At 46.2% G+C, this 10,384-nt stretch overlaps 2 protein-coding genes across 3 annotated transcripts; one reads left to right on the top strand and one right to left on the bottom strand.

Annotated features, from left to right (window-relative positions):
* The first annotated feature begins 1 nt into the window (after position 1).
* Positions 2-4,843, top strand: LOC120694761 (ubiquitin carboxyl-terminal hydrolase 24-like). Of its 2 annotated transcripts, XM_039978020.1 has the most exons (7): positions 2-381; positions 912-1,643; positions 1,722-1,909; positions 2,433-2,674; positions 3,309-3,451; positions 3,842-4,018; positions 4,370-4,843. In XM_039978020.1, the coding sequence occupies exons 1-7, from the start codon at positions 349-351 to the stop codon at positions 4,556-4,558; spliced, it is 1,704 nt and encodes a 567-aa protein (XP_039833954.1). In that variant the 5' UTR covers positions 2-348; the 3' UTR covers positions 4,559-4,843. The 2 variants fall into 2 exon arrangements, with proteins under 2 accessions (XP_039833954.1, XP_039833955.1); XM_039978021.1 differs by lacking the exons at positions 2-381; positions 3,842-4,018 and having other exon boundaries at positions 882-1,643.
* Positions 4,844-6,556: 1,713 nt separating this feature from the next.
* On the bottom strand, positions 6,557-7,834 carry LOC120694762 (protein EARLY RESPONSIVE TO DEHYDRATION 15-like). Its single transcript, XM_039978022.1, has 2 exons — positions 7,584-7,834; positions 6,557-7,385 (listed from the first exon to the last, which is right to left on the bottom strand). The coding sequence occupies exon 2, from the start codon at positions 7,352-7,354 to the stop codon at positions 6,887-6,889; it is 468 nt and encodes a 155-aa protein (XP_039833956.1). The 5' UTR covers positions 7,355-7,385; positions 7,584-7,834; the 3' UTR covers positions 6,557-6,886.
* Between the last annotated feature and the right edge of the window lie 2,550 nt (positions 7,835-10,384).

Genomic DNA, 10,384 nt, shown 5'->3' on the forward strand with positions numbered 1-10,384 from the left:
TTCCCCAAGTCCCAAGTCCCAACCCCCTCGCCTCGCCTCTCCCCTCCCCAAACCCTACACCTCGCCCCGCTGGGGCTTCGCCGTCCCCGCCGCCCAGCCCCATCGCGCCGCCCCGGCCCGGCCGCGCGGACCAGTGACCGCCTCCCCCACCGAACGGAACCGCGCCGTGCGGCTGGTCGCGCGGACGGCCACCCCCCACACTCGGCGCCGCCCGCCGCCGCCGCCGCCTTTGATGTCTCCCACCTGCGACCTCGGCTTCCTCTGGCCCCGGTCGCAGAAGAGCTCCCAAGAGGTTCCCCGAGCGTCCACTTGCGGCGCCCAGAGATTGGCCTCCCCACCGCAGCCGAGATGAGCGGCGGCGGCAGCGGCAGCAGCGACAAGGTACCCATCCCCTCCTTCCGCCTGCGTGTTTGCAATGCCGTCGGTTTAGGTGTAATTGTGCGGGTTAGCTGTCGGTACTGCTCGTCCTGCTCCCATGGCGTGGCGCATTAAAGTGGGTGGGGTGGTTGAAGGTTGGGTTCTGAGTGAGTTCATTGGATAGGGTTTTGTAGTACCTGGCATGACGTTTCAATGCTGCTGCGCGTGTGTGAATCACACCCGCGTTACTAGAGTGCATAAGCCATTGGACTGTCGAGTCAGTTTGGATGTTAGTAGGTGATCATTGATCAGTGCTTGAGATATTCTTGCTTTCAATGTGTGCGATGCCGCGGGTGAGTATGGCACTAGTTCTGCTGTAAATCCAAGTAGAAATTGAAGTTTCCTTAAATGCATAGAGCTCCTTTCCGAAGGGCTCACAGTACAACTAGTTCCATATGCTGTAGATTTTATGCGGCATGAGTTACGTTAACAAGCAAAGTTGCCCAGGTCGTCCTGGTTTTCTAATTATCCAGTTGCCTATGTATGTGATGCAGATGCTGCTGTTCGGGTCCTTTACAGAGGATGAGACGAAGTTGTTCCAGGGTCAGCCTCTCAAAAGTCCGACTAAAAGTGCGACCAAATCATGGGAACATCCAGAGATCCAGTTTGGCTCGCTGAACTTTTCAGTCCTCAGTCTACAGAAATCATCAAGTCCTATTGCTAAAGGTGTTGTTCTTCCTGCAAAATCAGCAGATGCTCAGAGCAGTGTCATTACAAAGGAGAATGCATGCAGTAATAAAAAGGAAGCTGTAGGATCTAGCTTTCCAAATGGTGGACCAGTTCTGGCTAATGGATGCACCCCTGTGAATGTTTTTCCTAACAATGGTATATTCGAGAATGTGAGAAAGACGGAGGCTGTTGTTCCTCCAGCTATGCCTGTTGTTGCTCCAGTTGTTACTGCCAAAAGCATCAGCAATGCAGTACCACATGCAGTGTCAGAGGTGGACAAGGACACTACCAAACCCACTCAAAACAGAAAGTTAAATAAGGAAAAGGAAATAACTGAAAATGGAAGCCCAGTTGTTGATACACCTATTGTTGCAGCTTCAGCAGATGAGGCGGTCACAAGCTTAAACAAGAAAGCCTCTCAAAACATGCCCTTGCTTCCTCATGGTTTGAGGAACACAGGAAATATTTGCTTCTTGAACGCAACTTTGCAGGCGTTGCTTTCATGCCCGCCTTTTGTCCACCTTTTACAGGATTTGAGAAACCGAAGTATACCTAAGGTACCACCTAAACAATTCAGTCATGCGACTTTGGTGCTTATTTGACTTCCTTTGTTCTGACCAGCCCTTTCAATTTAGGTTGGCTACCCAACTCTGAGTGCATTTGTTGAGTTCCTCTCTCAATTTGATGTGCATGACGAATCAATTATGAAGAAAAATGAGAAGGCTGTTACAGTTGCTGCAAAACCACTTAATCCTGCCATGTTCGATACTGTTCTCAGAAACTTTACTCCAGATGTGCCGGCTGGAACATCTGCTCGGCCAAGGTAAGTGCTAGCTGATTCTGTTCTTAGGCATGTTTTTCTTTGTGAGGCAGTAGAACTCCTGAAGTTGTGAATGCTGTGCCTGCTAATTGAATATAGCGATGGGTCTGTTATTCTATTGTTGTGTTGAGGCCTTTTCTTTTTAGGACTTTGTGTGAGACTTTAATCTCATCAAGTGTAGCAAGTAGCAGACCTGTTTATAAAAAAATGTAGCAAGACCTGGACTATTACATATTGATAGTTTTTTTAGCTGATCCCACTAATGCTGTTGTATATATCTTGATTGTTCTCTATCACAAGCATATCTATGTTGGAAGCTATGCTTACAATCATGGTCACACGATCATTTTCAGAGGCTCCCAAATGGTCTAATGGCATTTTATGGTACTTTGTTATCGATTTTATTCTGACAGTTGTTTGTATGGACATTGTGCATGCTGTTTTCTGTTATTTTTAGTATATATCTCCTTTGCAATTAAAGCTTTTGTTTCAGTTCGTGATGCTTTGCATTTCTGTATTTCTGCAGGCAAGAAGATGCTCAAGAGTTTTTAAGTTTTGCCATGAATAGAATGCATGATGAACTGCTGAAGCTTAATGGCAATGGTTCGAATTCAAAGGAGGGTATGGTTGTTTCTTCTGCTGATGATGATGCTTGGGAGACTGTTGGTCGAAAGAACAAATCTGTAATAGTTAGAACTCAGAGTTTTGTTCCATCTGAACTAAGTGCTATTTTTGGGGGTCAACTACAGAGTGTTGTGAAAGCACAAGGTAAAAGTCTTGTCCTGAGAGATGGCTTTTCTTGGTTTGTAAATAATGAACTGGATATATCTCTATGAAATATTTTTTTGGAAACAATTTTTTTTCTTTATTTGTTATGCTTGCGTCATGTTCCCATGAAAACAGTTTTGGAAATATTCTGTACACCAATTCCCAACTCTGTAAACCTTGCTTTACCAGGCATTTAATGTGTGTTGAACAACTCCTATTGTTGTCACCTTTTGCCTCCTGCTGTACGTGCTGTCATCAATGTTTTCATCTCTACCTGATCAGGTCCATTAGCTTTTACAGCAAGAGTTCTACATGTTGTCAATTAAATCTTCTTTGCGTTTCATCTTTACTAGAATAAAAAAGAATCTAGAACTATTCTGTGTCCTGTAAGGTCGCTTATCAAATTACCGTTATCCCTGTAATTCTGTGTTGTCACTGCCATTGAAGTTTTGCTGATATTTCATGAGTCAGTTCTGCCTCTGCAATCCTGTAAGTTAAAAGGGCTCCATTCAAAAGCTTCTATTTTCCCCACTGGAGTATGGTGATATTCCATTCAAAAGCTTCTATTTTCCCCACTGCAGCCTATCAACCTTCTCACTATTGTGTACTGATGATTATTCTTTGCACTTGCCAGGTAACAAAGCATCAGCTACAGTTGAGCCCTTCCTACTTCTCCATCTTGATATATTCCCAGATGCTGTTCAGACACTGAACGATGCACTTCATCTTTTCTCTGCTCCTGAGTCTTTAGAAGGATACAGAACAGCTGCTGGAAAGGTACCTTGTCGCCTTGTGTTTAGTAATTTGATCTTGAATTCATTACAATACAAGTGATGCTATCCATGAATGTGATGCGATGCATTTTGTTTGCAGAACTACTTGCATAGGCAAAATTGTGTACCTTCTAGTTTGTTTTACGAGATGCATTCTAGAATGCCTTTACAATTTTTTTTTTGTTTTGGATACATGCATTTTTAAAGATGGGCATATCCCTAGTCAGCTACGAAGTTTATTTGAACGTTTGTCTTCTCTTGAATTTGCTACAACTTAAAGTTACACTGAACTGTAGTTTTCTATGTTTTGTTTATTTTTTAGTGCAACAGTACAGCTCTTCTTTCATAACAGCTACAGCTACAATGTAATATAATATCAAACTTGACATTACAGGCTGGTGTGGTGACGGCTAGAAAATCATTCAAGATACAGACGCTTTCAAAGATAATGATACTGCACTTGAAGAGGTTCAGTTATGGAAATCATGGGAGCACTAAACTTTACAAGCCACTCCACTTCCCTCTCCAGCTGGTTCTTAGTCGTGATCTGCTGAGCTTGCCGATGTCAGAGGTAATAGTTTGCTGGATTGCCTCTATAAATGGTTATTTGATATATTTGTTGATATCTTCTATTGGATCAATGGTTCTCGCGTGCAGGCACGCTTTATGTCTCTAGTTGCCTCCATTGTCCTAATTGTTGGACAGTTATTCCGAATTCGCTAGTAGCATCTTTTTTTGCCATGCAAATCCAGATTGGTACCATTTAATTGTGCATTAAGTTTGTAGAAAAATTACTGTGCGAATGCACTTGAGGCATGCAAATTTACATGGTCATAACTCATAACAGAGGTTGAAATGATATTAGAGTTGATTGATTACTACTGAATCACTTGATCTAACTTTTTGTCTTTGTCGTATGCAGGGTAGAAAATATGAACTTGTTGCGACCATCACTCATCATGGGAGGGACCCATACAGGGGGCACTACACTGCTCATGCAAAGCATGCCAATGGCCAGTGGCTTCGGTTTGACGATGATGCCGTCGTCCCTGTGGGCCAGAACGAGGTCTTGCATGACCAAGCATATATCCTGTTCTACCAGCAAGTCTGAAAGTACTACGCAGTTGATTAGTAGCCCTTATTGCTGCTGCTTAAACAGCCAGATATACCATCTAACTATGGTACTGTTAATGTAGCTGCTGAGTAACCGCAGAGTATCGTGTTGAACGCCTGGTTGCCTGTGTTTATTATTTATATATGCTTGGTTGCATAGCGAGAGGGGGATGGATTTTTCTTCAGCCCATTTTGAGGTCCTGTAAAATTTAACTGCGTATCATTGTAATGATCAGCAAAGTAATCATGCGATGTTAATCATGGTCACCCCAGTCGCTGGCAACTGCTGGAAATGGTTGTGAATAGAATAGTTCTGGATTGGTTGGAGAGAAGACATGAGCATTAGCATGGCCATGTGACTTGTCTTCCTTTGTGGGAGTGCCAACTGCCAAGTGATGCAGGGAATGGTTAGCTGGTGCATGTGCCTTGCAAGCATTATTAACCTGTTTGGAAAGCTTCAATCATTTCGTTTTCATGGTGGCATGGCCCTGTCATGGAGTCCTTGCCCTTGCCTGCAACATGTCAAGGAAGGTGTGGAGTGAGTACGCTTTCGACCAACATGAAGTATTTGTTTTGGGAAAAATTCTTTGTTCTGATTCATACACGCCTGTTGCGCCCACAATAGTAATTCTGCTTCTATGTGGATTAAGGCCAGTCTCAATGAGAGTTTCATCAAAAGTTAAACATTAAATAACATATCATATTAGCAATTTTGCTGACTTTGCAGTGTCACTAAGAGAGTTTGTGGACGAAGGTCAGTCTCAATGAGAGTTTCATCAAAAGTTCATGAACATTAGATAACATATCATATCAACAATTTTGCTGACTTTGCAGTGTCATTATGAGGAGATATGAGAGAGAAGTTTAATCCCCGTGAAATTGTACAGTTACCAAGTTCATAGTTATTGCAATAAGAGTGTAAGACTGACTTAGGCTAATCTCAGTGGGAGGGTCGTAATAGTGTCATGGATATTAAATTTGATAACATGTACCAATAGTACGAGGAGCGAGAAAAGAGGAGTGTCATGAAATGTGAGAGGAGTGTCATCACCATGACCCTCCACTGGCACGGTTCTTAAGATTCCAGTCTAGGTAACTATGTCGATGACACTCCCACTGGCCTTAAAGAGTTGTTGAAACAAATGTTTCACAAGCCACGAAGGGAATTGTGGGAAAAGAGAGTGACAAATGGACGTTGGTTTGCTACACCAGGCAAGCTGATTTCGGAAAAGAGTGTAGCAAACTGCAATCCGTTAGGCCTGCTGTTAGTCAGTGCAGTTGTGGCATTCTTCTTGGTTCCCAGAAGCTTTGTGTTACTATTTGTCAAGTTTCAAAATTCAGTGGTTCATCAGCGTTTTCTATTACTTCGAAGTTTGAGCGATCGAATTACAAGTTCATTGTTTATTCTTTCTCAATAGTCGCTAGACAGTAGATGCGGACAGCAGAGACCGCTAGGCATCCAAAAGGCCCTTTGGAAAGTTGCTCATGTTGCTGCTTGGCTTCATCTAGGATCTTGAAGCCTTTAACACCTCAGTGGCTCAGTGCCATCTGCACTTGATAAAAAGTCAAAAAAAGTTAAGCTATCTGAAACAGAGTGAATCAATAGAAAAGCAGAGCGAGGCAGAGTGGGGAGCGTCCTGAGGAAATAGACCAGGCAACCTAATGCAAGCCAAATCTGTTCATCAATGGTCAATACCTACGGACCGAGAGTTCCATCCTGCAGCGATCAAATGCAAGCCGTTTCCATCTAGCAAGCATCATTTGCTGGAGTGCTGCATAGCTTTCAATACCTTCTACGCAGCGACACTTTCAGACCTACCTCTACCTGATGCTTGCACCGCCGCCCTGTGTTACCATCACTCCTCATCGTCCTTTTCCCCTCGGGATGGGAGCAGTGAGTCAAGCAGAATCACCATCATCGCAATCAGAGATCACATTTTCAGTCTCGAATTCAGAGGACACATTTCCCCCAAAAGAAAGAGCGAAGACCAAGGAAGAAGCATCCGGTGAAGAATAACTTCTAACATCAGACTGCTTGCCATCTTATATCCAACAACATGAACAAGGGAGGAGGAGTACATGATTCTGCATCACTCCAATTTTTTTCTTTTTTTTCTCTCTTTTCTAAGACAGCTCGGCTCGATCGACCTGATCTGAACTGAACATAAGAAACTACAAGGAGAGGAGAGCTCCAGACTCCTTGGTTGAGTTTCTCCTCTCTTTTTTTAGTCGTACGTATACACAGAAACAGACTAGACTTGATGTTACACTAGACAGCAGCAGCCGCAGCAGCCATCGTGGGTCGCCATGGGACGAGGAAAGGCTTCTAGCGAGGCTGGTGGATGACGCGGCGCGCGGCGCCCCTGACGCCGACGTGGTGCGCCGGCTTGTCGGCGTGCCTCTGCTGCTGGGCGCGCGGCGACGGTGCGCCGACGACGGCCCTCGGGGAGCCGAGGCTGACCGCCCTGAGCACGTCGAGGTCGTACCCGGCGGGCTTGGCGACGTGGTGGTCGGGCGCGTAGAAGAGGTCGTCGGTGTCGAGCAGGTCGACGGAGTCGTCGGGGAGGAGCGCGGCGACGTCGACGTCGGCGTCGTCGGGGAGGCCGAAGGCGGCGGCTTCGTAGGCCGCCTCGTGGAGCTGGTGCTGGCGGAACCAGTGGTCGCGGAACCAGGCGGTGGTCTTGACGAGCTCCCACCACTCGGGCGAGAAGTCCTCCACCTGCCGGTACGCCGCCGGGATGAAGAGCGGCGCGTTCGGGTTCAGCGACGACGACGCCACGGCCATGGTGCTCATCCTCCTACTCCTCGGGGCTCAGTTCTACTGCCTGGAACAAAGCACCTGGTCAGCTTTAGCCTCAGCTTGCTCCAGCCAGCAGCGAGCTCGTGCTCGTGCAACAGCCAACAAACAGCTTGCTCCCGCGATCAGATCAGATCGGGGCCCGAGCTCAGCTCGCTCAGATCCGGAAGGGGAAATCATCGTTAACGCCACAGATCTGAGGAAGCTTTCTGGTGTTGGAGCTTACCTTTTCCTCGCTTCGCTTCGCTTTGGAGTCGACGTGCCCAGCCGAGCGGACAAGGGAAATATCCCGTGCAGTTTTGGCCGCCGTGCCGTGCCGCCGTGGGGAGGGGGCGGGTGTTTATAGCCAGGCCAGGCGCGCGGTGTGACGCCGGAGGCCGGAGCTGACTGAACCGGTGGTGGTGGTGATGGGTCGCTTCGTCCGGGGCGGGGGCGGCTTGCCGGCTTCCAGGTGGGTGCGGGCGGAGGGGCGATGTGGACTGGTCGGCTTGGCCTCTTTCTGGCGGACGCGGTGTGGCCACCGGATTTTCTGTGGGCGCCCTATGGTTCGCGGCGACGATGGGAATGATTGGTCTGTGCCGGTGTGTTTTTTTTTTGAAAGGAAAGGGAGAGTAGTTTATTCGGCAGGAAGGTTCCTTGCTGATAAGGACGAAAGGAGGGCCAGGAGAGGGACGTACAACGTGTAAACCGTGTCAACAGTCAACCGCGGGTGCTGTTCGTCGTTAATTAATTTTGTGTTATGAGTTGTTTACTAACCCAAGTACTGTACCGCACGTACCTTTCTAGAAAAAACAACAGTCGATTCTGAAATTGGTAAAACCAGCACACTCGTCTTCTTGTCAAGAGTACGTGGCCCACCACCATCGAAAATGCAGGCACCAGTCTGAGTCTCGAACTCGATCGGATGGGTAAGTTTTGAATGAATAAGTAGCCATTAAATGACCCATAATTTGTCCAGACGGAGTCTAATAACAATAGCTCGATCCTCTTGTCTTTGCTTGTGCTTGATTGTGATGCCAATGTGTGTTGAATATATAGTGGCTTGCACGGTGCATGCAAGGTGTGCTGATGAACATACCACCCAGTATTGTTTTATTTATGTACGGATCGACTAAACAAGATCTGAAACGAGATGCAACTTGGTCCATCGAAATCGAATTAATTAGAGTATTCAAGGACGTGGCATACGGCATCAGGAACTAAACCACCACAGGAATTAAGAATGGACCCAATAATTAAGCACGCTAGAGACAAAGACGTCGCCATCCAAAAACCACCACATCATGCAATTAATTGCAAATTGATTCGGTGAAACGTACGTTTTTTTTCTCTCCAGCCAGTGGGGTGATGGCATCAAGACAAAGTCAGGGCAATTGCCACTTTGATTTCCACGCAGTTCGCCATTGATGATTTTCAATGGCTTCTGGGGTATACTAAGTGTGACAGAACCGCCAAATTAAAACTCTAATTACGTGTAATGACCGTCATTTGAACACATCGGACTCATTAGCTTAACGGCTTAATTTGGCGATCCTTTCTCAACCCACGTCCCGATCGAAACATCACCGATAGTCCCACGCGAAGGTGGGCACAGATGGTACAAGCACGACACAAATTTGAAAATACAACAAATATACATAAGACTTCACCTTAAGTTTTACAAATTAAGTTTGAATAAATACATAATTTACAAACTTCGCATTACTGAAATCTGGGTCCAACTAGAGGAAAGGGGCCTACAACTACCAAAAATGTGCCCTAAGGAGATCCTTAACTAAACATCCGGCTCCACAACCTCTCATCCCTCTGCATCCCGGCGGATGAACTTGGCGCAGCAGGGACAGAAGTCTACGTCTGCGTGTCCTGAAATAATTGTGGCAACGAACCCTGAGTATACTAATACTTAGCAATGCTTACCCGACCAGTGGGTATAACTTAGCCCACATATCTAGACATGCAAGGCTTTTGGCTGGTAGTTATTTTGCAAAAAACAGCGACTAAAGTTATTCCTCACTTTCCTTATTTTAGCCCAAGTTCTGTATAAATTAACATAGTCTAATATTTGCATAACCAAATCTAGAGCAAACATAATGTAACAATAAATGATATTTGATATGTTCATCAATATGTGTATAACCATTTTTCTCCAACACAACACTACGTTGCGACGCAGTGACCAAGGTGCTCATATCCGAGAGCGACTGATGGCGAATCGATTCGATTTAACCTTGCAAGGTGGACCTAACCAACACGGCACGCGTATGCCCCGTCGGACCACACGCACCAACCATTCCCTTCACCGCCTCGAACTACAGGAACCACCCCAATGACATATGGTCAGCCGAGCTCAACGTGAGACCACCAAAAATAAACATATGCATCCCTGATTCTCCACGACTCGCCCCAGGAGTTGGGTGCGGGTTCCTGTACTTTCGAAGCAAAGCAGTACTCGGCTTACCGGTTTCGACTACCTCCTACTCTCGGCATGAGGTTAGTACAGTTCAAACATGATCAGCAAGGCCAACAACGGCTCGGTCCTTAACCGACACAGGCGGAACTACACCTCTCCCGCCCGGTCTCAGATTCTATTCTTTCTTTCATTTCAAGACTTTCATCCATAAATTAGTAACTCATATCTGGAAACATAAAGCTATCTTATATCTCGCGAGTAACCAAGAATTACTCGACTTCCACCGAACCCTATCTAGCATAGCATTTCTATCGTCCTATACATACTAGTACAACTCAAGGACTCCTAGGGTTCATGCAACTAGGGTTTCAAACAACTACTAAACGTAATGCATAAGTAATAAATACATATATAGGGTCATAATTTAAATTAATAGGATGTGCACCGGGGCTCGCCTTTGGGCTGCTACACAGAACTGGGGTCAGACGGGCCTTGGGCCGGGTGCTCACAACTCCTCCTGGGCTTGCGTCGGCTGCTCCTGCGGTGCCGCAATCACCTCAAATATGGCGCCCTCAGCTGCGGATGCTACACGTATGCATATGAAACAAATGAGTGCA

The sequence above is a fragment of the Panicum virgatum genome, chromosome 2K, assembly GCF_016808335.1.
Source record: "Panicum virgatum strain AP13 chromosome 2K, P.virgatum_v5, whole genome shotgun sequence".
Lineage (NCBI taxonomy): Eukaryota > Viridiplantae > Streptophyta > Magnoliopsida > Poales > Poaceae > Panicum > Panicum virgatum.

What these genes read in the sequence shown, in the direction of transcription:
- LOC120694761 (XM_039978020.1), top strand. Translation starts at nt 349, where the DNA reads ATGAGCGGCGGCGGCAGCGGCAGCAGCGACAAG. An exon ending in GAGTGTTGTGAAAGCACAAG is followed by an intron (nt 2,675 to 3,308) that starts GTAAAAGTCTTG and finishes TGCACTTGCCAG; the next exon opens with GTAACAAAGCATCAGCTACA. An exon ending in TGAGCTTGCCGATGTCAGAG is followed by an intron (nt 4,019 to 4,369) that starts GTAATAGTTTGC and finishes TGTCGTATGCAG; the next exon opens with GGTAGAAAATATGAACTTGT.
- LOC120694762 (XM_039978022.1), bottom strand. Translation starts at nt 7,354, where the DNA reads ATGAGCACCATGGCCGTGGCGTCGTCGTCGCTGAACCCGAACGCGCCG.